A 27,730-nucleotide genomic window follows, 5' to 3' on the forward strand; every position below is an offset into this window, starting at 1 on the left:
GCTCGGACCCCTACCTACTGCCGGTCTTCTGCTGGGCTTGTTCCCCCTTACCCGGGAGAGGACTGCTCCTTGGAGCCGGTGAGTGCAGGCTCCCCTCGCCCTGCGCGGAGCCTCGGCGCTCGGGCTGAGGGGATCTTCGCTTCTATTTTACCTCTGCTTCAGCGTTCGTCTTCCCGGAGCTGGCGGCGAGTGAAGCCGCTGGAGTGAGGCGATGAGCTCCGACCTTCTTCCTGCGCTTCTCTGTCTTTTTCAGCCAGCGGGGAAAGGTCGCGGAGCTCTGCGCGCGTTCGCCAGCCCGCGACAGGAACGGTTCAGTTGCGGAGTTATTGCTCGCTAATGGGTTTTTAATGATTTCCACCCGTTGTCGCCGGTTGCAGCGGTCGGGACGGCGGCTGCCCCGTGTTGCTGCGTTGGTTCTCGCCCGCTGCTCTCCCGGGTTGGGGCTGCGGGCTGGGACCTGCTTCCCGCAGCTCTGCCAGCGCGGAGAGCGGCTGGTACCGGAGAGGAGAAAGGCTGCTAGTTAGTAACTAACTGCTTCCCCGTTGCGGGCGAAGCGTAGTTTCATGGTACTAAGCTATGCGAAGGGTTATTTTTCTTCTGTTCCCCTTGTATTTCTTGTTCTTCCCCATCATATCCTGTCTGAAAGCAATTTGCGTGTCTTAACTGGCAACTTAGAGAAGGAAAGGTTTCGTAGCCGTACATTGTTAAACTTTGGATGTATGCTGTGACTGAGTGACTAAGGGTGATGGGAAAGAGCTGCCTTACTCCTCCTCATTGTTTTCTGACTGTCTGCAGTTGAATGTTGCCATTAGAAAAAACGTTGGCTTAAACACCAGCAGATCTTAGTTCAAAACACTTCTTTTCCCTACCTTCTATCAGGTGCCTTTTCCATCTGGTGATGGTATGTGTGAGATGGCTGGTTGTTATTAAGATCATAATCCTAGGTAGTTCAGGCTAGGTTTAGTGTGTGAGAGAGAAACCACAGCCTTAAAAGCACCCCTGGGATTTTCAGTAATGCAGGATCTCAGTGGCATGTTTCCTGAGTAGTTTATGCTTTAGTGTGGCACCGAGAGGAGCTGAACACGGAGCTCTGGAGCTCTTGGTCCTGTGCATGGGCGTAGCAGGAGATGATTCCTGTGGGAACAGGGATGCAGGTGAAAGGAAAGAAATTTGCAGGATGTTGTCTCTGTTCTGAAAACTTTGCAAGGCTTTTAAGCTATAACAAGCTTCAGAAGTGTAAGTAACAATTATTTCCTCTCCTGTTCCTTTTATGAAGGGCACAGGAGGAAACGCTTCTTTCTAAACCCTAAAGTGTAAGTCTTAGTCTTAAAAGCTTTCACAATTTCTAGCTTAGGCTAATAAAGAGTTTTTATTTTAAGACTTTTCTGCAGATCCTTGACTAATGGAGTGTTGCAGATGGACTAATTTGTACAGGTACTACTAGGAAGAATAGTGGTTGTGGCTTTTTTGCTTTCTTTGCAGTAATTACTGCTGTATAAGGGGGGAGCTGGCATTTAAACAGGAAAAAAGAAGTTACTCACTGGCATCTCCAAAAATTGAAGATAGTCATTATTTCTCAGAAGTTAAATACATTTTTCCAGCTGTGTCTTTCTTATCAAGGATTTGTTTGGGGTTTTTATAACAGAGAGTGAGTGAATAAAATGAATTTTTTATGCCTGGAAATACAAACAATGACCAACATTGGGAAGGAACAGAGAGATTCTATATTGCATCTCTTTTGTCAATAGTAAACCTCTTCTCCTCCTGTTGGTTGTAACTGCTTTTTCTAGGCATGACTCTGAGAGAAATATTAACCAAGAATGTTGGCAGAGGGGCTTGTTGATTGGATATAGTAACTGGAACAACTCGGCTCCTGAGCAGTTGACAAGGCTCAGGCTGAATGACCTTCTGAAATACTGGAGCATGAGGAGATGAATGTGGCTTTCAGAGCCAGCCAGGCAGGCTGTGTCAAACACATTACCAAGGCCTCCCTCTTCTCTTTTTTTTTTTTTTTTTTAATAAATGAAAGCAAGGGTATTTAATTTCCAGTGTAACCAACTGCTTGAAGAGATCCTTTTCGAGTGGGTGTGTATTGATTATCCCTGTACCAAGGAAGGTCCAGGGTGAAACTTAACTGCTGTTTTCTGCCAGTGCTGTTCTCAGCTCTGTTTGCTTTGGGCAGGCAGACCTTTATGTACTCACATAGGAATGAAATGAGCATTAAATAAGCTGCTTTTTAAAGTAAACACCTCTGCTTTGTGCTCTGGATGTCTGCTGCCCTCCTCCCTCTACCAGCATAGCAGTCACAAGAAGAAACATTGGAAAGTAGCCTAACATCCAGCTGTGAGACTGTGACACAGCCGTGCCAGAGCTGAAAATCGTGTTGCTGTCTTAAATACTTTGTAAAACAAGATTTAGTTCACCTTTGCTGTGACTGTGGCAGTACTTGCATAATGAAACCCTAAACCCCAGTGATGCTACACCTCTAACAAGACAGAAGTTGACTAATTACAGAGGAGTCTGTGCCTGAAACTGTTTATGTGCATTTCATGTTGCTGAAGTGTTGGCTGTCACAAATAGCACCACCCTGATGTTAACAGGGGAGGTGCAAAAAGATGTGACTTTAAAAGAATTGGACACTTCACTTTGTTGAAATTTGCATAAGGGCATCTGAAATCAAAGGAGAAATCAGCCATCAGCTGGATGTGTCTAAATGTGGATGTGATTGTATGATGCTGCATTGTATGATGCTGTGATACTGGCCTAGACAGCGCTGGGTATCATAGGTAGCTTTACCACTAAGCAGATGCTGGCCATCAAATCTCAACTGGAGAGAACCAGTGAAAGCCTTATATTTGTCCTTGGGTAAGATCTTAATCTAAAGAAAAGTAACTACTTGTCACCTGCTTTGGTTTTATTTTCAGTTGGGGCAGGGAGGGATTTTGTCGATGTCAATGCTTGGGGAATGTGAGCACGTCAGGCTTTCTCTGTGGATTAAACTACCCGTGTTGGATATGAACCTTTGCCACTGGCCTTTGCTTTAGGCAGCGGGCTTCAGCTGAAGCTGTGATTGATGTAATGAACTGGGAGCAGAGTTTCCTTCCAAGGGATAAGGCAAAGATGCATGAGAATATGCCTCACCATTTTTTTTTTTCCTAGATAAATTGTTTCTAGAGAGTGGACCAGTGTACTTAGCATCATCAAATCCTGCATTAGTATTCCACTGTAAGCAGTATTTCCGAAACACTTCAGAGAGGATGATGAGGTAACAAAGATCTAGGCTCTTGTCTTGTGTTGCCTTGGTTGTTTTCAGTAGGCAATAAAATTTCTGAAGTATAGGGTCTCCAAAAAAAAAACCTAAAAGAAGCTGTTCTAGAAAACCCAGACAGACCAGTTAAGAAGGAAGCACAGTATTGAACCCTCTTTTTCTGCTATCTTGAGGCATGGATTAACATGGTCAAAGGCGTGACCTTAGGCATTGTTTCTGAGCAAAGCATGATTTGGAGATTTCAGGGTAATAACTGATTTATTACTTAGGTGATGAAACGTTGGTTTGTGATTGTTTCCATTCTTTTTAAGTGGTTGCTACATATAATTTGAGATCCAATTCACCAAACCATTTAAGCGTGTGATGAAATGTTGTAGCGAAGTCAGCTGGATTTTTTTTTTACTGAATTGGTGCCTTGCCCATCTAGTTCTTTTAAAAACTTATGTACACAGGATTAATTATTTCACTGTTGGCAGCTCTCACAAATTCTAGTGCTAGTTGTTTGAATGATATTCAGTGTGTTTCTTGAGGCTCCAGCTTCTATACTTACAACAAAGATTGTCTCAGTCCTCTGAGTTTTAAAACTAACAGATTTTGTAGCCTGTAGGGGAAAGTTTGAATTGTCACAAATGCACCACAGAAACCAGTAAGTTTAAACCAAAATATTGGAGTTCTTTGCGTTAAATTCCCTTGAATTATGAGAGTCTTGTGTGGTTGCCAGCACTCCAGTTACTTTGATTGTAGTTGCACGTCTGTCCTGGGGTATTCTCACAGTAGAGTGGTAGCCTAAGTTCCCACTTTGCTAAACATTGTTCAGATTTCATTAACTCTTCTGAGAATCTCGACCAGAACTGATGCCCAAGAAAGTGTCTGTAAAGATGCTGTTGGCCTGGTTCTTGTTCAGAGGATGATACCGTCATAGACTGGGGGAGTGGGGTTTCTATTTTTGTTCTTTTTTCTTTTTAGTGGTCACTATTTGTGTTTGTCTGGATGTACTATTGGGACAGTCCCTCTCTAAACAAGGGCAGGACTGTTTCCTGGTTACTGGATCCTAAATAGCCACAACTGTTTCAGACAGACAGGATTGTTCATGAGCAGATAAGGAATGTGGATCAAAATAAAATGCGTTAGCACATCATAACCATCTACAATTATGATATGGAGAAAAGTCAGAATTTAACTATGTTGGCCAGTTTTGGTTTATCTTGGTTCCAGAAAATCAGGGGTTGTCATCTGTTACGTCAATTTTGTTTTGACTCTTTCCAGTACTTAAAGGGGGCCTAAATCTGGAGAGGGCCTTTTTACAAGGGCATGTAGAGTTAGGCCAAGGTAGAATGGCTTTAAACTGAAAGAGGGAAGACTTAGATTAGATATAACGAAGAAGTTCTTCCCTGTGAGGGAGGTGAGGCCCTGGCACAGGTTTGTCCTTTGTAGGCAGTACTGTCACTTAGCCTATTATTCTACCAGAAAGCTTAAATTTTATTAGATATCACAAGAGTTAGACATGGGTTACCTCTAAACCACAAGGATTTACTCCTCATTTAATACACCGAAGAAGAAAAGAAGAATAAAGTTGCTGATAGCTCTGTTCATAAGGAGGAAATACATCCACCACACTGGAACAGTTAGTTTTGAGGAGCTTGTAGCAGCAATGGCTCAGTGAAGATGTGTGTCATAGGACAGTAGGTTTTAGTTTAGCTGTAATCTTGTACAGCAGGTTCCAAGGCATGTTGCAAGAGCACTTAATATAAGGAAAAATTCGTCAGGTTATTAGACACAAATACCTGGCCTCTTTTGGGAAGCCCTGTGCTCTCCTGACCACAACGTGCAGGAATGTGAATGGATTCCTACTCTCTGCTTGTCTTGTTTTACAGACTCTTCTCTCAGCATCTGCTGCTAACTGTCAGAGGCTAATGGAGAATGTGAATGAATTCCTACTCTCTGCTTGTCTTGTTTTACAAACTCTTCTCTCAGCATCTGCTGCTGTCAGAGGCTAATGCAGATGGAGGTCTCTCATCTGCCCCTATATCATCTTTACAAAACCTATTCCATGGAATACTTCAGTGATCTCAGAGTACTTCCAGTTGTGTTTTTCCAGATGTTCAACTCTCCAAACTCAAGCACTGCCATGGAATGCAAGACAGCTGATGATGTACACAGAGCTGACTGTGTGCGTTGGTATATCTGTATACAGCTGACTGTGTACAGATACTTTGAGATTAAACATGGAAGTTCACTGACCAGTTCTTCTGTTTCAGTTGTAGCACTAAGATAAAGCTGTTCGAGAACAGGAAAAGCGTGTGTAATGATGCTCAGAGAACAGTCCAGGCTTAGAAATCTAGCTTAAGAAGTCTTTCATGTAAAGAGCAATCTGGAAACTCTATGTATGGAGAAAGGAGGGAGAGACTGATATTGTGCCCCTTTAAAAATGTATGATAACTATCTAAAAATTGTCAGCTCTGCTTACCTTAAATGTATTGTGCAGTAAATGGCATGATGCTGTTGGCTGGCTGGCTTTTGGCTCCTGGCTTATGGAACCCTTGACTTTAGCCTCTAAATACCTTCCATTTTCATGGGATTGATTTTTTTTTTTTTTTTTTTTTTTTTTTTGCTTACTAAGCTTGTCCTCAAATAGGATTGTTAAACAATTTTTCCTGCTGCTACAGAAACAGTCCCTTGTAAATGCTAACGTTGAACTTCAGTGAAGAGGTGATCTTAGTCAGCAAAAATAGCCCTTTTAAAAGGATAGGCTTATCTCAATGGCAACTTAATATAGTCTCTCTGAATTATGTGCCTCTGCCAAAGCAAAATTAAATCTTTGGAGGTAAAGTTCAATGTTAACTTCGGTTTCTTCCTCCTGCCCTCTGACAGCTATGCATGATACGTGAATTGCACTGCTTTATATATCTCATAAGGCTAGCTCTAGTGTAACCGAGATAATTTCAGCTGATAGAATCACAGCTGCCTTAAGATGCCTTTTTGCTTTAATATTTGTGATCTTCTCTCCAAATAGTACTGCTTCTGTCACTTCTGCACTCCTGTATTGCAATCTGAATTTTTTATTGCATTAATCCCTGATGGTACAGGCATACTTCCCTTAAACCAGGCAAAACCTCCCCTAATGCATTGAATAGACCAAGCAAGTAATCCTGTTGTGAGCAGCTTTCATATGTAATGCATCTCTGAAGCTCAGCAGGAGCAGCCACCTGTCATCTTGCTGTTCTTGCTCTCTCTGAGGATGGGTACCTTGTGTTTGAACCCTTGCTTGTTGCCTAGATAATCCCACTGAAACAGGCAGTGGGGTCATCTTGAAATTCATTACATTTTTTTTGTTATTTCTATCTTAGATCCACAGTCATTCACTTAATAGAGGGGACATCAAAAGGGTGAAGGGACTTCTGTGATAGCCATGCATAGGAGGGGGATTTGTCTGTAAAGTGTGCTGTGTATGTATTGCAGCAATGCAGAGTAGCCTCACATCAGCTGTAGCTGCACCAGGTGCTGTATAGAGTTTCTCACTTAAAGCATCAAAAACACAGAAAATGAGAGAAATAATATATATGAATGGGTTATGATCTTATCAATGTGCTCCTTGAAGTGTTAAAGATTATGTGACGGAGAGAAGGCAAAAAGATTTCCCCCCATGCCCTTTCTACAGGCTCACAGGCCTTTCTGAAATGAATAAAACTTCCAAAGAAGCCACAGCTTACAACTCAAAAGTGGAACCAGTGTGGTAATGCTTGCTACTTGATCCTGTGTGGGTGGCTTTTCTTAACCAGTGGCACTCGCTGCCTTTACTTGTTGTTCAGGAGATTTGTGTAACATCTGAGCTTGAGCTCCAAAATGAGTAACAGGAGCCTGTTGGAAGCAGAGTTATTTGTTGTTTAGAACTTGTGGGTTTAGTATTTACTGCTACCAAATCTGTGTGTTCCTGCTGTCCTGGGAGCAGGTAGCTTAGACCTGGTTCTGCTGTTGGAGAACGCAGAACAGTACTCTTAAATACATTCTTCCCCATCAAAGTTTGGGTCATTGTTTGGTTTCTTGATGGCTTGGATTAACATCTTAATTTGGTTAGTCTTTAAATGTGGGTCTTGCCTATGATATCTGTTGTTATCTGGAGCTATGACCTCTCATAGTCTATAAAATGTTCATGAACAGTTTTGAGTTTAAGTCTGAAGATCTGGTAGTGGTCTGTAATAATCCCTGAGGGACTGACCAAACATGGCATGCTCAGTTTGTATTGGGGGCAGCTGGATAAAAACTGGTGCTGCAGTTTAAAAGGCCTGACGAGTAGTAATACATATGTTATGTTGGATGTCAGTACTTGCCTTTTGCTGGTCCCTCCTTAGAAAAATACTTGTTCTCATAGCATCATAGAATCAACTAGGTTGAAAAAGACCTTTAAGATCATGAAGTCCAACCATTTGAATAGTTTTCCATCTGAACATCGCCTTAAGTCATGGGATGAAATCCAAAATCAGTGGGAATTTTTTGTGAGTTTGAGATGTTAAGTTTTTCTCTGATTGTTTTGCCTTCTGAAATACACATTTATGTATTTCTGTGTGTAGCATTACAGAGGCATCAGTATCTCCACGGATTGTGTTGCAGTCTAGAAATGATTGTTTTCTTGTGTGTGTGTTTGTGTGCAGCTGTTCAGTGCCACGGGGTTTGTTGCAGATGGAGCTGTGGTTGCAGGATGTGTTTTTGATTCGGGCTGCTCTTTTCCAGTGTAGATTTCAGCAGCACAGCTTCTTGGTTTGAGCCTGTATGTGGCAACCAGAGGTACAGCAGCTACTGCAGTGCTTTCATGTCTGCCTGGCTTGGGATTCTGAAAACCAGGACCAACAGTATGTTTCTACCCCTGTGGCATCACTTAAAGACTGTTATCCTGAAGATGGATTTTATCTATTATTAATGTTATTAATAGAAGAAAGAAGAATGTTCTTTTTATGTAAAGGGAAGGCTAAATTGTAATCATTAGATCTAATGTTTAACAGAAAAGCTATCAGATGCTTTTATTGTGGCAGTCCAGCGCTCTGTTTATGTGGTTTGTGCTCCCATGTTTAGCTACATTGTGTGGGAGCCTTCCCACACGACACATGCTGGTGCTACGGCATAGATGAGGGAGTGTTTGTATGTACCTCTGGTAATGTCATAGCCCTCTCCTAGGAGGAAAGGATCAGTGGGATGGAATTGTTGCTCAGTATTGGCAGATGTTATCTCTCTGCTATGAAACACTAATCAGCTTACCAGGAGGCTCTGGTTTCTCAGCCCTCAGCTGACAGGTAGGGAGGAAGGAGAAGTAATCCGATTGAATTGGAAATGCAGACTTGACTTTGCTTCTCATGTCACCTCTTGAACCCTAATAAAGGGAGAAGCACTTGGGAAGCAGGACCATCTCATTTCATTTGGACAGTGTCAAGGTAATGGTATCCACTTCCCAGCTGGTTGCATATAACATGGTACTTCAGAAACAGCTGCTGCTTCCTGGTCACAGGCAGGGTGAGTGAAAAAGATGGACTGTTAAAGAACCAGGCAATTTCTTGTTGCAAGGGAAGTCTTAATGTATGGAAAAGAGAAAGTAACTAGGTCCTACTTTTTACCCACTCCATGTTTGTGCTGTTAGTGCAAAGGGTGACTTTTGTCTTTGTGATACTTCGAGAATGAAGCAAGGAATTCTGCCAGAGTGTTTTGGGAGATGACAATTCAGAAAGGTACTGCAGAACTGAGCACTAGGATACCTTGAACTGGGAGCTTTTGCTCCAGTAAGCACTGGTGCGCGTCTCTTCCATTAAGGATCTTCCAAATGTACAAGCACTGTTTCTTCATGGCTGAGTGAAATAAAGGCTCTGTAGCCTTAAAATGCAATTTTGCTGTGTAACGTGATGATGCAAAAATGACACCAAGTTCTGTTTGTGGATCTTTTACCAGAAGCAGTTGGCATAGAGCTGCTTCAGCAACACACAAGTTAACTACAGCAGTGTTAGGAAATGGACTGGATTCTATTTCCCTCATGTGATCAAATAAATAGAGTACTTGTCAAAAAAGCTAATAAAAGATGAAGACATTTGAACTGGGTCAGTTGGTATCTCAGCTGATGGGATTTTATTACTCTTAATGATGTGTCTTAATGGAAAACACAAACCCAATTTGTAGGATGGGTATATATGTGTGGTCCACGCTTGTAACTGAGAGACGTCTGGTTTGGAACCACATGAGATGGGGTACAGAACCTTGCTATGCTGGATTTTTAAAGACACCTTCTAGAATAAGACCAGTTCTTCTAAAAGGTGCCCATAGGTGGTAGGTGTGCTTCAGAACACAAAGATATTAACTTGTGTGGGATCTCTTTTCATTATTTATTTTCCATTCCTTTTCAAATACTTTAAAACCAGATTTAAATGTAACACTGTTTTCATTTTTCTGTTTTCAGAAATGAATAAAGCTAGCAGCCCTACATAATATGCTGATGGCATTCTGTGCTGCATCGGGATCAATACATGAAGAGAGTGTGATGCCTGGAAATCTCCTCTCTGATTCTCCTGAAATGGCATCTGAAAGCTCTCCAAAGCATGCACGTGGGAGCATGGAGAGGGGTGGCAGTGTGGAGAATCGTGGCAGCCAAGCTAAGGGCAGAAATCTTGCCTTGGTAAGTGTTTAATGAGCCTTATGCTGAGTGATATAAATTACATTAGTAGCTTTGTTTACATTACAGGATTATTTGTGTTATTTAAGCATTGATTTTTGCTATTTCTGGTTCTAAATGGTTGCTTGTGGTCTTAGTTATTAGCAAACTGAAAGGACAGAAAAGACTATCCTGGTTTGGGTACAACAGCTTGTTATTCTGATCTGATTGTGTCAGAGCTTGCAGAGTGCTTCTCTCTGACCATTCCTCCCAGAGAACCAGAGATGGTGGTAAGGAGCACACATTACATTGGGCTGCTTGGTCCACCCACCACCGATACATCTGCCCTCACTTTAAGTAGCTTGTAAAGGAACTTAAGGATAGTGTTTCATGCTTAAGCTTTTTGTTGACACTACTGAATGACAGTCTCAGCTTATTCCACCTTCATGTAATTAGGTGAGTAACAAGTACGTCACCATAAACAAAGGTGTCTTCACATTAGTGAACATGAGTGTGTGGCCATTTAAATAGTATGTGAGTAATTGAGGGAGTGGGATGCACTGCTGCATTTTTTTGAATGATCAGGATGATTCAGGCAATGAACCCAACAGTACTGTTTGTACTGTGACAGGCTAAGCCTAGAAAGCAGCTATGGTTCCTTGCATATGGTTTTTATCATTGCAACCATTTGATAAACATCCATTTTTAATTGAGGAATCTGGTAAACTTGCGTCCTCTTAATGCAGAATTAGGCTTTTCATGTCTTTGTCCTCCCTGCTAGCTTCCTTGGAGTGAATTTTTCTGTGAAAGAATAAGTGGTAAAAATAAGTTAGCAAGTTGGTACCTGTATTTATCTATATACCTCAATGGTTTTGTGCTACTTCATGAGCTTTTTGGTAACTAGGAGTAATTCTAAAGATACTCCTTTTTTGTTGTTTCTAATGCAAATACATCTCTTAATACTGTGCTTGTATCCTTCAGCTTGTGCTGCTAGTTAAAACACAAAACGAGTATTACTAAATGTAGTCCCTTAACTGCTTCTGATCTGTGCTAGAAAAACGTTGTGGGGGAGCCCAGGAGCATAACCAAGTGTTCCATTTGGGCTTAGGTATTTAGAGCATGATGTTCATTGTATGAAAACTGTTTGGATCTTAGAGAATTACAATGGGAGTTACACTTAGTTAAAGAATTACACCTTCATTTGATGCAGAATTATAAGTTAATTGTATGCATTACTCTGACTCCATTTTTCCAGGTTATCAAATCATGTTTTCATGTGGTTTATTCTTAGCTGCAGTAGCAGGTGTGAGACTGGCCATCTGAGAGAATCATTGTTAAGTAATGAGGCTATGTATAAATCAGTGTGTTTGTCCAGCCTCACCTTGAGTCTGCTGTGTCATAAAATGACAGATGCCCTTAGTCTAAGTAGGATAACATCATGTGATAACCCAGATGATGATGCATCAGCTAGAATTGGAATCCCTTCCTGCTCTGTAATGTTGTAATTTATAGATGGAGTAAAAGCTGGCTTCAGGTTTAGGCAATTCCCATCAGACCTATGCATCAGCAAAAGAAGTTCCAGAAGCCTTTAGTTTGTCTTGTTTGAGTTTATGCATTGTCCTGGGTTCAGCAGTAGCAGTCATGTTTCTCCTCCTTGGTAGCTGGTGCAGTGCAGTGTTTTGACTTTCAGCTCGGGAACAGAGCTGATAGAGATGTTTTGGTTTGGCCAAGGACTTTGTGAGCCTCATGCTCTGCCAGGGAGGAGGGGAAGCCGGGAGGAAGCAGAGACAGGACACCTGACCCAAACTGACCAAAGAGCTATTCCATACCACAGCACGTCATGCCCAGGATGTAACTGGGAGTTAGCCGGAAGGGCTGGGAGACTGCAGGGTTGGAGGAGGTATCGGTCAGAGCTTGGTCGGGCTTGGGGGGCGAGTTATCGGTTGGCTGGTGCTGAGGTGTTGTATTCTCTTCCCTTGTTATTTCCCTTATCATTATTATCATTGGTGGTAGCAGTAGTGATTTGTGTTATACCTTAGTTACTAAACTGTTCTTATCTCAACCCGTGGGAGTTGCATTCTTTTCGATTCTCCTCTCCGTCCCTCCGAGAGCAGGGGGAGGGAAAGAAGGGGGGGAGTGAGTGAACGAGTTACCTGACTGGGTTTAAACCACGACATGCATGAAGAAAGCGAAGCATGTACCAATGATTTTAATTCTGGTGCCACAGATTCCCTTCCATGACTGTTCTTCTGGCACGTTCTAGACTGATACGGCTGACAGCTAGCAGGCATGGAATAACAGGTTAGGGAATGGAAATGCTTTTCAAGAAAAGCGTAATTTCAGTTTGAATTTGAGACTGGGTTTGAACTGAGTGTGAAGGAAACTGTCAATTGTGATTGAGTAAATAGTAGTCAAGTCTTCAGTGCTGCTCACATCTTTCCTTTTTGTGTTCTGATGGAAGGATTGTTCCTATGCCTGATAGCTTTTGTCTGTTCAGTACTGAAACAGGCTTTAGAAATCCTCAGGATAAAAAGCAGTATTCTTCAAATATTTTCTATATCCTTATGTAATTGTCTATTAGAAGCATGGGGTTTATAGCTCACATGGGGATTGGGGGATTTGTAAGAGGAAAAGCTCGTTGCTGGAACATGCTCCTGGAGACCTTAACTTCCTGTTTCAGTAGTTTTGCTGTAAAAGCTCAGAAGATGCAGCAGCTTTGGCTTAATGAGAAGGCAGGGATAGATAACTGTAGACAAATAATCTCATATTGGACCAATTCTGAGAAAGGAAGGGGCAGATTTTCAGACATGCAAGTTGGAAATGGAAGTAATTGCAGACTTACCTTCCTCTTAATGTATCACTTTTCTGTGTTGGTGCACCTAGAGACACAGGAAGGAAGGTCAGAGTTAAGTCTAATTTATAATTCTAATTTAGAATTAAATTTAATTTATAATTTTAATTTATTTTGGTATTTTTAATGACCATGCAAATGAGAGAAGTATAGCAGTGTGGTTTTTATAGCAGGCCTGTACTGCTGTAGGTTTCTTCCTACTTGATTACAAAAAAAGAGCCGCTTAAGCTTCTTGGTGTCAAACTACATTAGTCACTAAATATAACCTTTGTATTGCATCTGTGGAATTCAAACCTAGGATGTGATAATAGAGACAAACACTTGGATGAGCTTTAGACTAAGCTGGCTGCTTAGAGCTGGTTTGGCTGACTGTTGGCTGTCCTTGCATACTCTGTGTCTGCGCTGGCATTGCTTGCTGTGGAACTGGTTGTCAGTTTAGGGATGATGGACGTGAATTGCCATGTGCCAAAAAGGTTTTAAAATTCCATGCGAGTGATTCCTACCAGTCAGCTGTTGTCAGTTCAGTTTAATTTTGGCACGTCTCAGCTTCTTACCTGCACAGGGGTGCTTTTAGTTAATCGTTGATAATTGCAGTCCTTAAAGCCAAATGTATTTATTTTTAAATGGAAAGCAAGGTGCTGATGTCCTGTCTTCATTGCAGTAGAATTTTCCATATAAATGATAGATGTTTGGGTCTGGATTTAAGCTGCCAAATCTATCGCAGCAGCTGAAGACAAGAGCTTACTTTTAGATGGGAGGAATGCTGGCCTTTATTTTAATCTTGCACCAACTTCTATAACCATAAAAGCTCTTACAAGACGTTAATTTGAACATATATTCTGTTGGTTTTTTTTTAATGAAGTTTCTTTAATGGGGTTTTTCTTTAATAAAGACATGCTTGGCAAAAGCATGTGACAGTTGTACCTTCCTGATACATGGAATCAGTTGTGCTATCCAAAGAGAAGGGAAAAACCCCAACTCTGTTCTCCTTGGCAATTCTGACTGCCAAAACCCATTCTTGAATGACACTCCTTGATATGTGGTGTGAGAATTAACTTGCAGTAAAATACAGTTGCAGCAATTTAGGGACACTTAATTCAGAGATTAAAACTAGGTCTTCGTGTTTTTAGAAGCAATTTGACTTGTTCCATTGACTAATAAGCACAGACCAACTTCCTAAAACCAGTCCTTCTTTTTCAGTGCTTCACTCTGGTAATTGTACTGTATATCTACTCTCAGCCATGAGTAACTGCTTTAGTTTCTAGGTGTGAATAAGATGCTAGGACAATAGTATCGCCTGTGAAATCATACCAGAAGGTGGTGGTTGTACCTGAAGTGAGCTGTGCTACTTAGAATAAGCTGTATCAGTGCCTTGGATCTGTTGATATGATTTCAGTATTATACCTTCTGTATGTTAACAGGTTTTATTGAGTCATAGGTTTGAGAGATGGTGAGTTCTTGTTCTCAATGGATCATGCTGTGGTGATATTGATTTAATTTTTGCCCTTGGTTCAGACAGATCTTCAGCTAACACTAGAGTTCATCATCGCTCTTTTTGGGGCAATGGTGACCCCCAGAATTTGGTCAAATGTCTCTTTCTTTTGTGGCTTAAATAGGCAGATGCCTATGATTCTTAATAGATGTTGCTTATTCTGTTTGTTATTTCTTCAAACAAGCTTCCTTTGTGACTCTAAGGCTTGACACCCAGCCACTGAAGATGGTTTGTCCCTACCAGGCACCTTCAGGTGACATGCTGAACACTGGTTGCGTAGACAGGAAAAGCAAGTATCTTGTGAGAAGTCTGAACCAGCTCAGTATCTTATTTCACACACTCAGCCATTTAACTGAGGGTTGTCCTGGTTATTTTGTAGTTATGTTTCTTGGAGCCTAAAAATTATAGTTGCTATGGCCTTTATCTTTTTTTTTGGATCAGTACAGCTAATTCAAATGTAACAGACCTGCCTTTTAAGTGCACTATATTGCTGACTCTTTGCCCCAGCCTCTCTGAAGAGGTCCTGGGATTCCAGTGTAGTTTTAGGAGTTACTGGGAAAGGCCATCTTGTCTGTTAGCCCACTGTCACTTTTTCTGTCATAATTTGAGTGTGCAGAGTCTTGTGATGCCGAGCTGCACTTCAGGTACAGTAAAGGGAAAATCCTGAGAGACCCCTCTGATAAATTAATGTGTTTTTCCCCTTGATGTTGATACTCTGCAGGCTTTACTGTACTACAGGTCTTTCACCATGCCTAAGGACCTTGCCAAATAACAATACACACAAAAATGAGAGGAATTTTTGACTGTTTGCTATTTTCTATGGATACAGCTGTCTTTGGGCAGGTGGAAGCCATTCCTTACAGGGTGTGGAGGGTGCTGTGCTATGTTTCAACCACTTGAAATTGATATTAGTATGACTTGGAAGCAGTATGCCTTGGCAAAAATAAGAGTCATTATTCCTACCAGCAGTGGAGAGGAATTGGGGCTGGAGGACTGCTTGCTTTGGACTGTAAGTGTGGAAATAGGGTAAAGAGCCTGCCTCCTAGCAAGGAATGACCTTGCTGTGAAATGTGTTGGTGAGAATATAGATCCTGAAGGCAATTTACTCTGTGCAGAAACTGCATCCTTCTGTTTCAAAGCAGGATGTGGCAGATGAAGATTATTCCAGCAGGTGGGCAGCTCTGCTCTGAAACCCTCACTGATAAGTGATCTTGAACTCCCAAGGCGGTTTCTTTGTACTTCACTACTTTTCAAGGAATACTTGGATTAGAGTTTCTATCACGTGAAAGCAAATTTCCACTTGCCTCGCCTTCAGTGCGAGTAGAGGTTTGTTGTAATGATGTGGGTGGTGAACCTGTATACCAAAATACATACAGGCTGAATCTACCTACCACCCATTCATTCTTCCCTGTTTCAAAGCATAATGTGCTCCATTCTCCCAGCCTTCCTGTGCAGCTACACTCTGAGCACTCCTTGCTTTGTTCTGGACCCTGCCCAGCTTGGCTGCATCCTTTCCAAAGTTCAGTGACTGAATCTGAACTCTGTGTTCCAAATGAGGATGCACTGCTATTTCATCACTCTGGTTAATATATCCCAGAATGACACTTGTATACCTGAGCTGAGCTCTTTTGACCTCTTTATACCATTTAAACTGACCTACAACTTGTGTTGCCACTAAGACACTTCTCATCACTCTATATTCATGTGGGTTTTAGCTGAATTTCATCTTAAGGGCTACCAGCACACTTGTATGGCTCAGGAAGGTCTCATTCTGTCCTGCCTAGCTCTTGCAGCAATGTGCTCCAGCAGAAGGGGATTAACAAATACTAAGTTGTCTACTGTTAGTGAAGCATCAAAAGTTCAGAGGCGTCGGGATAAATCTGTTTAGGACTTGTCTTGTTTCATTATACAGTTTATGATGCATCATGATACTTCTCAAAACCAGCAATCTCTCCCCTGCCCCTTGGTTACAACGATACCTTGCAGTAACTTCATCCAGGCATAGTTTCCTTATTCATCTATGAGTGTATTTTTGGGGGCCATGTCATAAATCCTTCAAATTGACTTCTTGTGCTTATACCTATTGGCCAAGTCACTACCCCCCTTGTGAGAAATAAGATTGGCGTGAAATGACTTGATTTTTGTAAAAAGAGTTTAGTGGCTGTTGCCTGAAATGTCTCCCAATTTTTCTCCGTTATTCTAACATAGAAATTAAAGGGAAGAAGAAATTATAAGCTGATCAGCCTAACTCTGATAATCAAGGGGCTGTCTTCAGAGTTTCAGTAGATCTGGCATTGCTTTATCTTGCTTTTTTAAAAGTAAGTTAGGAATAGTTTAATCAGTTTATGACTTTAGTTTATTTTAAAATACTTCTAGATGATTTGTTTCCTCACTTAGGACCTATTGATTATATGCTTTGCTGACTATTAGGAAGCACACAGGTACAATTACGTTAATAAACTGAAGAAAACAGCATTCAGTATTATAGTCTTCCTCACCAAATGAAGTGGTATTATCAAAATCATCAGATAGTAGCTTGTAAAGGAAGTACTTTTTGACACAGCACACAATTAAGCTATGGAACTCATTGCCACAGAATGCTGAGTGCCAGCCATTTACATGGGCTTAAACAATAAGATGAATTCATGCTGGAAAAGCTCATTAAGGGCTATTAAGTTCAGAGATATGGATGCAACTGGGAAGTCCTTAAGCCATGTATTGCTGTAAACTGGAAGGGTGTAGGGAAGAAGAAGATAAATCCATCCAATTGACAGCGCTGCTCTTCCCCTCAGTCCTGTTCCCCTGACCTGAGCATTACTGGTGGCTGAAGGCAGGCTACTGAGCTAAGTGGGCTTTTTGTGCTGATCCTGTATGGTAGTTCATGTTCTTACCTGTAATTCACTCTCTTCCAACTTCAGCAATGCAGCGGTATGAGCCATTGCTTCCCCTTTCTGCAAATATAATCAGAGGTACTTGCCTTTTTCTTCTGTGCTGAAGCTTTTGTACCTGTTCCAGTCCTGTTCCTGCATTCAGGGCTTTCTGTTTCACCCGTTTCACAAGAAGAACTGCCTGCCTTGTTACTAGCCTAGGGTCTAAGAGGTGCTACATTGGTCTCTTTCTACTACATATTAGAATAGTTTGCTTCCTTCATGTTTTTATTTGAGAAGCATCCATTCACTTCTCTCCCATGGAACTGTGCCTATTAAGTCTTTGGCACTGTCAAGTGATTGATGACAAATCAGTTGAATCTGGTGTTCTCCTGGTATTCTGCTAATTGGTTCTGCTTGGTTCTCTAGCAGTGATCAGAAGAATGATGTTTCTTTTTTTAACCACTGCAGATGTCTTGTGGCTTTCCCTGCTGTTCTGCTTCTGTCAAAGCTGTGCTGGGCTTACGATAGTAGGTTTGGATGCAATGTGAAGAATTTCTTCAGATCAGGTGAAAAACTGTGGGCCTCTGCTAATAAGTCCCTGTTTTGAACAGGTAGGAAAGGGATCTTTTCTATGAAACAGTTTGTTGGTTTTTTTTTAATCCCCCCTTTTTTCCTTGTTTCTTTTTTTTTTTTTTCCTTCTTTTCTACCAAACACTGTCGTAACAAACTCTTTCCTTTTTGGTGTAAGCAGGAAATGTTTGGCTGCACAGAGATCTAAAATATTAATGCCAGCTGAGCATACTCGGCTATTTCAGCTGTTTGCATCCTAAATGTCTTCTGTCCAAGCAGTCTTTTTAATCCTCAGCTAAAGCACGGTGTTCAAGTTTGAAATTCAGGCTGTCTTTTTACAGTAGCATTAGAGTCAGCAGTGTTAATCGCATGTGAGATTTAGTTTTGGGAGATGTGCTTGTGTATAAAGAGTAGGGAGTTGGTGGAAAGTATGAGGCAAATAACTCGAGTAGCTAAAAAGACTCTGGTAAAACCCAGGTTCTTCAAGGAGAAAGAAGGCCTGGACTGGAAAACTAGCCCAGAAGGAAGAGGAACTGTGCCAGTCCTTGGACTATGTGGAAAATGAGCTAATTACAGATAGACGTGGCAACCTGAGCTGAAACTGGCACCTGTTAACTATAGCATTCCTCCCATCTTTCTGAAAGCTTTACTATATTACAAGTAATACAAGTGGGCATTTTATAATACACCATTGTTGTCAGACCACTGGTAAAGCAAGTCACTGCTTGCTTTACATCTCTCAGCTCCTTTGGTTTGACCAACTTGAGTAGGTTTATTTTCACTGTGCTATTATGTGTAAAATGGGACTAATTCCATTTGTCTCACAAACTGCAACATGCCTTGCCTGAGGGAGCTTGTAGCCAGGTTGGATGCCTTGCATCTCAGTTCAGTGACCTGCCATAAGGCTGCCCACTCTCCAGGGCTGCTGTCCTTTGCTGAGGAAATGTGACACTGGTCATCTTGAAGGGAAACTGCATGAGGAAAGAGATGGAAGTGCTAACTGAGATGAGGTTGGCCTTTCACATCTAGGTATGCATTTTACTACAGATGTATTTGCAAAGGGATGGTCACTCATTTCAGATCCTTCATCTAACAGGAAACTGCTTGTTTCAGCACGATCCATGAGGAATGGTAAGTTAGGCAGAGCTCTGCTGACCAATCCTCCTGCAAATTTTACCTGGTGTGGGAAGACACTGTGTCTTACAATACAGAAATAGAAGGATGGAAGAAAGGCCTTTTGAAAGTCTTTGCTTCAGTTCACATACTGTTTTACTGAGCTCTTGATCAAAGGAGTTAAGCTCATGTGGGAGCAGTTCTTTTAAATGAACAGTGTGGTGCAGTCACTTCTGCACTTCTCCACGTTCTGGATATGCTGCCCACTATGAACTTAAACACAACCCCCTCTTTTCATTTGCCTGTGGAAGTGGGCTCTTGCAATGAGCTCACCCACAACAAAAGCTTCTTGGAGTCCTGTCCAGCTCCAGCTAGTGCCTACCTAACAACAGCTCCTTTCCTGTCATTCTCTTGCCTACTACACATAGCAGCTGAATGAGTATTTGGGTGGGGAAGGAAGGAGATTGCAACATCCATTAGGGAAAAAAAAGAGAAGAAAAAGGCCTGTCTGTGTCTGACTTTTCAAGTGCAGCTGTAAAACTTTCCTTGGCCTTTGAAAAGGGAGCTCTGCCATGTGGTGGGTGCGAGCTGAGGAATACGTCAGCCTTTGAAGTTAGTCCTTTAAATAGGCAATTGCAAATGGCATCAAAACTTAAGCTTTGGTAGCAGTTTTGCTGCAAGCTGGAGTAAATTACTTATTCTGACAGTGCACTGTGGATGGTAAGACTAAGTTACAAACACCCACACCTCTGTGTGTCTTTCTCAGCCATTAGCCCATATTCACCCTGATGCCAGTAAGTCTGAATCTCTAGGATTGTAGTTGCAGCATGAACCCCTTGCAGGGAATTGGTTTGGAACACGGAATTGGTTTCAACAAGACTCCAGTGCTCTGCTTTAACAGAAAACTTTGCCAGCAGTGACTGCAGACTGCTGTGTTCACATGATTGCAGCCACAGATAAGAAAACCTGCCCTGAAGTGTCTGAACTAAGAGTGGCTGAAAGGCTGTGTCTGTCTGCTGTAAAGAAATGAATGAAATACAGGGCAAGTGTTCTACAAGCCACACAGCAGAAGGCAACCAAGAGCCCTAAAGCGTTTCTTTTCTCATCTCTAGTGTTTGGAGTGCTTAGATACTAACTGCCACATGGTACAATGCAGCACTTCATAGCTGTTAATCTATAGGCATTGCTTTTCTACAGAGGTACATTGTTCTTATTTTTAATGCTGAGGATGGGGATAAAAGCTTTGTTTGTGCAAGGAGGTGAATTAACAGGTAGAGCTGCACACAGTTTAATGTAAGATGATCTGAACAGGCACGGTGAGTTTGAAGCAAGTTGTGCTGCCCTGGCAAGAACATGTCTACCTCTTGGGTATTTGCACTGTATACCTTGATGGACTTACCTAAACTCTCCCAATCTTCCATTGAGAAGTAGCCTTGTTACCTTGCTTATATGCACAATTAGATGCCCTTGGAGAAGTGAAAAGTAGAGATGAGAAGGGAAACTGTCTTGTACTGCTTTGCTGGTGCCTTCTTGTTAACTTACTGATGGCAAAAGTTTCCACTGTATGCTTGGTGGGAGAGAAATTCAGCCCAGAAAAGGGAAAAACCTCACTTCTCAACAATAGTTACATTCCAGAACTTACACAGCTCTCCTGGGAAATGTCTTTCCTGTATCCATTGTCTTAATGTAGTGCCTTTCCTAATCATTCTTTGTCATCTCCAAGCTTCTGGAAAAGTGAGTGTTTCCCAGGGTGTAGGTGGAGGGAAAAGAGTTTGTGCATTGCTGCCTAGTTTCTCATAGTGATAATGTGTTAATCAAGTTAATCAAGAGAGGTGACTCATAGAAAATGAAGACTGGGTAACCCAAGTGGTTACTTATCACTTCTGTGGTCTACAGGATTGTTTCCTGCTGGAGAAAATAGCCCAAGGCACTTCATGAAGATGTGTTTATTCTAAAGCAGTATTTATTCCAAGTTTTTCCTTTCTCTAATTCAAAGGTAAAATCTTTAGACACCATCTCCTCCTTATTATTAGTTCTTTGAAATCTGCCTCTAGAAGGCAAGTCCCATTTGGTCTGGAGCAAAGAGGGAGTCAGCTTATTTGCTGGACTGCCCCAAATGTACCTTTTCCCTCCCATGCTGCTCCCCAAGCCTTGTCCCTGAACCTGACACAGAAACTGAAGCAGCTTACTCCACTTTGGAGCCTGAATAAACTTATCTTAACCCTTCTAAAAACACAGATTTAGTGGTTCCGTTTTCCCTCTGCTTTTATGATCTTCTATGTTCAGTCCAACTCAAATGGATGCTTGTTTGCTGAACTGAAGTTAGGTACTTTAAAGGATGAAATACCAGTTGCTGTTCTTCAGTCAAAACTAATGCCCTGTAAATTCCTATATTCTGCTTTTTCCTCCTGCATTGTACAGGAGAAAGTGCCTCTTTGGGCAGGGATGAAACAGCAAGCAGGAGCTGTTTCTGATGTGACTGCTGCCTGTTCATCCTGCCCTTTTCTACCTTTGAAAAGAGGCTCTATGTTTACTATCAGTGGACTTTTACCCGTACTTACCTGTAGGGTGTTAATCTCTGGCTTTTTTCCTTTTCCCCCCTATAGGATGATGAGAGTCTGAAATACTTAACTCATGAAGAGCAGGATGTCCTCATGTTCTTTGAGGAAACCATAGATGCCTTAGAAGATGACTTGGAGGAGACGGTCCTACGTGACAGTGGCATCCACTGTCAGTCTCCACGATCAACGGAAGAAACTGTGTCCAGTCATTCAGAGACTGAAGATATCATCGACTTAGTACAGTCCACACCTGAGAGTAGTGACCATGAAGGCCCTCCTAGCAGAGATACAGAACCAGGTAGTAGTATTGCTTGAAAGTGTGGGTTTTCCCTTTGACCCAGCCCTACATATTCCAATTCTCCTTAGAACAGCTAAAGAAATTCTGTACCTTCCTTACTACCTCCAGATGAATCTCTTGCATATCAGGAGCAGTAAGGACCATGATTTTAATTTGACTCAGGATTCCTGAAGTTCTTCTTGTTACTATAATGCTTTTTCGTCACCTCATGGAGGTCATGACTATGATTAAGTTGTTGGGCTGCTATCTCAGCCCCTGCCTGGTGACTGAGGTCTAACAGAACTGAGTGTTATGCAGAGTCATTGCAGCAAGGCAGACTGGTGCTCATCAATGTGTTCATGCTCTGCTTCTCTTTAAGACCTTTTAAGACCTTCTCCAAGAGTTTTAAGACAGCAGATTGTTTGTAGTGTTACTTCGTGTGAAAAAGGCACATGATCCTATCACAGTAAGTTTGTGACAAGATAGTGTCATGGTCCTCACCCTGGAGTTTTCTCTCTCCGTTTGTGGAGTGTGGATTTATCAGGTAGTACATCCAATGGGATGTAATGTGTTTATTAAAAATAAGAATTGCAAAACTGACAGAAGAGGCAGCCACTGAAACACAATTTTGTGAATGAGTGGCCGAAAGAACATTCTAGTGTGACTGCATTGTAAATATAGCGATGTGAACTACAGCATCGCCTATGAGATGCCATTGCTGGGAGTTCAGTTAGAATTTCCTCCAGCAATGTGGGCTGAGTTCGGGTTAGAAAGTTTAGTGAGGGGAATACTGATGCTTGCTGATCTTGCGTGAAAGCAAGCCTTGTATTCTGCTCTGTGTGAAGGCTTAATGTTGCTGCTTTGTCTTTTAAGTGTTGGATGCTACCAGGAGAACTGAGAGCCCGAAGCCAGCTGTACCTGCTGACCTTCCCCCACATTCTCCCGTACCACCACCACTGATGTCTGAAACCCCTCCGCTTCCTCCTCCACTCCCTCCTCCAGTGCAGCATCCCAAATTGCTTCGTTCCATCCCCACTCCGCTCATCATGGCCCAGAAGATGTCTGAGCAGCAGGCAGAGAACAGGGTGTGCTTCCCCAGTGCCCTCAAGGAAGGGAATTCAGACAGGAAGAAAACCCCAGTAGTAAACGGTGATTATTCTGTGGCTCCAAAGCACCCTCCTGCCCCTGCACCCAAACTGCACCGGTTTCCCAGCAACATCAACATAACAAATATCAGTGGCAAAGAATTCAATGAGACTATTTCCAAAGCAGCAGTTAACGTCCAGGAGCGGAGAGCTCAAGTGCTGGCCAACATCAATGGAGGAGCTCTTCTGGCGGCCGAACTGGAGGAGAAGCTGCAGAAGAATGATTTCTTGTCACGTAACAGAAGTTCATCCTTAAGGGATCTCTCCTCTGAGCAAACACGATACGAGGCCCTGACAAAACTTGGCCTAGTTAAGGGAAAGACAGCTCAGGACCAAGTGGACCATGCCCCAGGTACTCAGAGGCTTGATGTGCAGCCCAAACAGGCAGATGCTGTTCCCAATGGATATCAAAACATCCATGAGATCTTAAAAAGCGAGCCCAGCCCTTTCCTTCCTATGGGCAAAACTGTAACAATCAAACCAGAGGTAGCTCTTGCTGCTAACAAGGTCAGCAGCACACAGCAGAACACAGTAAAAAGCTTTAATGATTATAAGCAGCCTAGTCTAAACCTGGATATGAGGAGGAGGTCGGGTTCACTGCCTCGACCTTCAGGATTTCGATCCCAAGGAATAACGGTGAAGTTTTCCGGCCGTGGCTCAACAGAAGAAGCGAGGAGAGAGGCACTTCGGAAACTGGGACTGCTGAAAGAGACTGCGTAATCCAGATTGGAATGTTGTGGCAACAGGGGAAAGTCATGGCATGGCTTTGTGCTAGAGAAGTCCCAACAGGACTGGGATCCATTTGGAATAAGGAAGGGGAAGTTCTCTGCCTCAGGCAAGCTAAAGAGGCACTAGACACTGTGGAATAACTACTTGTGTTTATCCCAGAAGGACCTGCACCACGTATAGTCATCTACAGCAGAGGGTTTCAGCTCTCCTTTCTACAGAGATACTCATCTCTTGCTCTTTATGACTAAGAGGAACTGTATCTAATGCTGCAGCAGACAGCAGGGTGTTAATGGAGTGTACAGTGCAGTATTGTTGTACATAGCAAACAGAATGGCGAATCCTCCTCCTGCTCTTTCTGCAACCAAAACAGAGCGCTCCGTTTGTCTCACCCACACGTGTGTGTATGTCTGTGGGAGCTTGAGATAATGTCAAAGCTGAAGTGACTGTGGCCTATGTTATCTGGCTTGGCTTCCTTCCCTACAGTGGTGGAGTCTCCTGCTTCCTTGTGTCCGCTTGATTCAAGGCAGTACAAAGGGCGGTTCTGTTTTGACCTTCTTAACAGAGCAGCCTGAGCTCTTGAGTGGGGACTGCATCCCTCTGCTGCTTCACTTCAAGTCCTGCCTTTCTTCCCAGCCATCTGCTTCTTGGTCACGCTCTGGCAACCTACATGTCCAGTGAAAGGCACCAGATAAGCAAGCCTCAAGGATATGCACCATGCACTGGTTCTCGCACTGATGGCCAAAGAGTCTCCTGACAATCTGTGACCCTGGTGATGATCTTGCAGTGGAGTAGCCATAGGAACAAGTTAACTTTGTACCACCAAATGGAGAACCTTATGTCAAAAGTCCTATCTTTTCAGGTTCCTATAAAGAAACTGTTACTTTCTGAACAGTAGCTGTACTACAGGGAGTAGTTGGAAGTTCTGTTACTTCTAAAACATGTCATTTGATCTTCCTGTAGTTTGACAGCACTAATAACCCTCTGTTCACAGCCTTATTTGCTTCTGCCCTGCCAATGTGTAAGAGAAGTTACAGCCAAAATTCTTTCAGGCTAAGTGGAGTTACAGGAGAGCTGTATGTTAAGAGCACAGCACTCATGATCCAAGTTGGTGTTATTTTGTGTTTGTTCAGTAGAACTGCTTTTAAAATGGTCCCGAAACAGATTTGTATGTTGCTATGATAGTTTTTTTTTTGTATGGTAAAGATGTTCTTCCACCTTAAACGCCCTTTGTTTTTTGTACACCCAAACCCATCAAGAATAGCCATTTAAAAACCAAATGCCAAACTTCAGACCCTCTAAATTGTGTAATCTTCCTCCATGTTGAAGAGTTCTCAGTGGTCTGGCTGTTTTCTACAGGGAAAAACTCACTCTCTGCACTTTCTAAAGCCTGAAGCAAGCCCCTCTTCTTTCCTGAGTAGCTGAGTAGTAAACCCGGGAGCAGAGGAGGGGAGTGGCTATACCAGAAACCGGCACACCCTTCAGCCAGGAGCTCTGACATAACTGTGATAAACAAGCTTGTAGTTCTTCTGATAAAGCATTTCAGACTTGCTGAGCTGTACTTGTAAGTGAAGCTGTCGTGAAGGAAAACTCTGCGTCATTCTCAACCTGCCTCATAAGTTAAAGGGGTTTTGGGGGGTTTATTTTAATCATCTGCTTGCTGCTTCAATTTTGAATTGTGTTATGGTATCTGCCTGGTTCTGTTATGTACTTATTCTTTTCAGCCTTTTCACTGGGTAGGTGATCGTGTTCCTCACTGCGACAGGCTTACTATACCTAAGCAATTGGTAATTAAAGTATGTGGCCTCAGCCTGGCAGAGCGCTTGTGCATGCATAATCCAATGTGAGAAGTGCTGCTGGAACAAAAACCGCTGCTTGTATGCTGTGAGTACAGCACATGCTTATCTTGCTGGCCTCTGAGTCTGTAGTCCTAAATCAGAAAGACAAGGGAGCACATAAAATACACCCAAGCACCTAATTCAGTGCAGCCTAGAATGGAGTGGCTGCTGCATCATAATTTATTAACATAACCTGCTCAGTAAATGTAAATGTTTCATCACCTTTGTGCTTTTAAATCCTGTTAAAGCAAATTCTTCATTACGGATGGGAAGTGTGTACAAAGCAGTCTTCACATCTGTATTGTTTCTTGCCAGCTCTTCTTTGACTTGTTTACAGCAAAGAGTCCATACTAAGCAAACAAGGGGGAAAAACCCTAAACCAACCCTGACACTAATTGTATTGAAATTCAGGCCTATTCAGTAACTCTGTAACATAACCCTATTTTAAAAAACATAAGGTAGATGTTTAATATCTAAAGTTAATGCACTCTGAATTAGCTGGGTCATGTTCTTTCATCCTTCGTGCAGGGCCATGTCCTCAACCGCTGGGAAGTGAGAGTTAGATCTTCATTATGTAAACCCATTTCTGGCCAATAAGGACTTGGAGCAAGGTATTCATTGCAGCCCTTCATTATAGCAAATATCCTACTGGTAAATTCTTCTCTGTGCCTAAAACTGTAGTAAGTAAAGCCATGTACTAAATGAAGTTAAGAGTCTAGCTGCTAATAACCTGTATATAAGTTTAGCTCTAATTTGTGTATCTCGTTTTGTGTGTATATGTTGCTGTGATTTTATTTTATCCCTTTGTGTTAGAGGTAACTGTCTTGCACAAATCTGATAAATCATCTATTAAACTGGGATAAAACCAATGAAGCCATGACTGATGGGAGGTGGCATTTTTATTCTGTGTCATGTAGCAGGATGCAGCTTTCTTGCAGGAGGGAAGTGACCTGTTTTAGTGGCTGATAGCAATTGAATAACTTTTCTTTTTGCAACAGTGGATGTGTGTGAATGTCACACGTGTGAATGAGGAGGAAGGGGAACAAAACAAGAGGTAGGACTATGTCTTCCAGAGGTGTGTATTCTCACTGCTGGACTTCCAAGAACTGATCAGGGTCCTTGCAGGCATCAAGTTCATCCTGAACAGTGTCTGAAGTAGACAAAAATCCCACCCCCGCCAGTGTTTTGCAATGATAAAGTTACTTTTCCAAAAGGAATATTGTATATGTGAAAGATGTAACCCACCTTTGTGTTCTTATGGGTGTTACCTTAAGCGAGTGTTAATCCTCCTGAGGGTAGAATTCTTTCTTGTTGCACAGGATGAAGTTCCCCATTAGAGGATATTCTTGCCCATCTCTGCTGAGTGTGTATGTGTGTTTGCTGCCTTTCTGTCTTTTGTTTGGACACTTGCACATCAAGACTGCTGAGCTACTTCCAATCAAGAATGCTTGCTGACTCTGGAGTTGCTTCTGTGAAGCAGAGCATAGAGGTGAACGCTTCCTAATGAAATGCAGCAGAGCTGAAGTGGTGGCTAAATCATCTTGTGCTGAGGCTTGTCCCAGTTTCAGCAGGGAATAGTTTAGAGCCAAAAATAACAAACTTTGATTTAACAGCCATGATGGCAAAACACTCGGAAGAACAGATGTTTGGGAGTGAGTGTCTGCTCTCTGCTCAGGCTTACCCAGGGCAAGGACTGCAGTCAGTAGCTTCAGCCCGCCCTTCTCCATTCAGGCTGCCCTGAGTAGGAGCCTGGAGGGTGGCACAACCTGGGAGGAAACCTGGGAACCATTCCACTGTTTTGAAGATGGATATTTTTATATACAGATGTTGATCATTTGTCCAAATACCAGGGACCATAAACAATAAAATTGAAATCACTCGAGGGGAAAAAATAACTTGTTTGTATGAGCTACTTTTTCATGCCCCAGGTAGGATGTTGGTGGTAGCCAAAGAGCAGCCTGTCCCTGAGCTTTCCAGAGCTGCCTCAGGGCTCAGGTTCATGTCTCAGCTAGGACAGGGCAGGTGGCCTTGTGTAACCGTGTCCAGCTCCAGCCTGGAGCCTGTGTGAGAGATTTCAACTTGGCTCAGTCTATAATGAAGCTTTAAGTTAGTGCCTCACTTTCTGCTGTGGGCTAAAGCCTCGCATAGCTGCCCGTGTTACTGTCGGCCTTTCAAGTGGCTGCACCTTTGGAACTAAGCTTTTGATGTTTTGACTCCTCCTTTGCTTGTTTTATGTATATACACAAACACACAGATTTGGCTTCTCCCTTAAAAACAGCTTCATTAAGTGTTATCCATAAACTGATCAGGAAAAGCATGAGGCTAAATGTAGATGATCCATCCCTGGCAGTGTTCAAGGCCAGGTTGGACAGAGCCTTGGGTGAGATGGTTTAG

General features: G+C 42.4%; 1 protein-coding gene across 2 annotated transcripts; it reads left to right on the forward strand.

Moving 5' to 3' along the window:
* PROSER2 (proline and serine rich 2) lies at window positions 1-26,205 on the forward strand. 2 transcript variants are annotated; one of them, XM_061467227.1, is made up of 4 exons: window positions 1-78; window positions 9,702-9,917; window positions 21,396-21,651; window positions 22,501-26,205. In XM_061467227.1, the coding sequence occupies exons 2-4, from the start codon at window positions 9,732-9,734 to the stop codon at window positions 23,490-23,492; spliced, it is 1,434 nt and encodes a 477-aa protein (XP_061323211.1). In that variant the 5' UTR covers window positions 1-78; window positions 9,702-9,731; the 3' UTR covers window positions 23,493-26,205. The 2 variants fall into 2 exon arrangements, with proteins under 2 accessions (XP_061323211.1, XP_061323212.1); XM_061467228.1 differs by having other exon boundaries at window positions 21,396-21,648.
* Window positions 26,206-27,730: the final 1,525 nt, after the last annotated feature.

This window comes from Pezoporus flaviventris, unplaced genomic scaffold (genome assembly GCF_033815535.1).
Source record: "Pezoporus flaviventris isolate CSIRO_AGI_PZ_B2104156 unplaced genomic scaffold, CSIRO_AGI_Pfla_v1 ptg000045l, whole genome shotgun sequence".
NCBI lineage: Eukaryota > Metazoa > Chordata > Aves > Psittaciformes > Psittacidae > Pezoporus > Pezoporus flaviventris.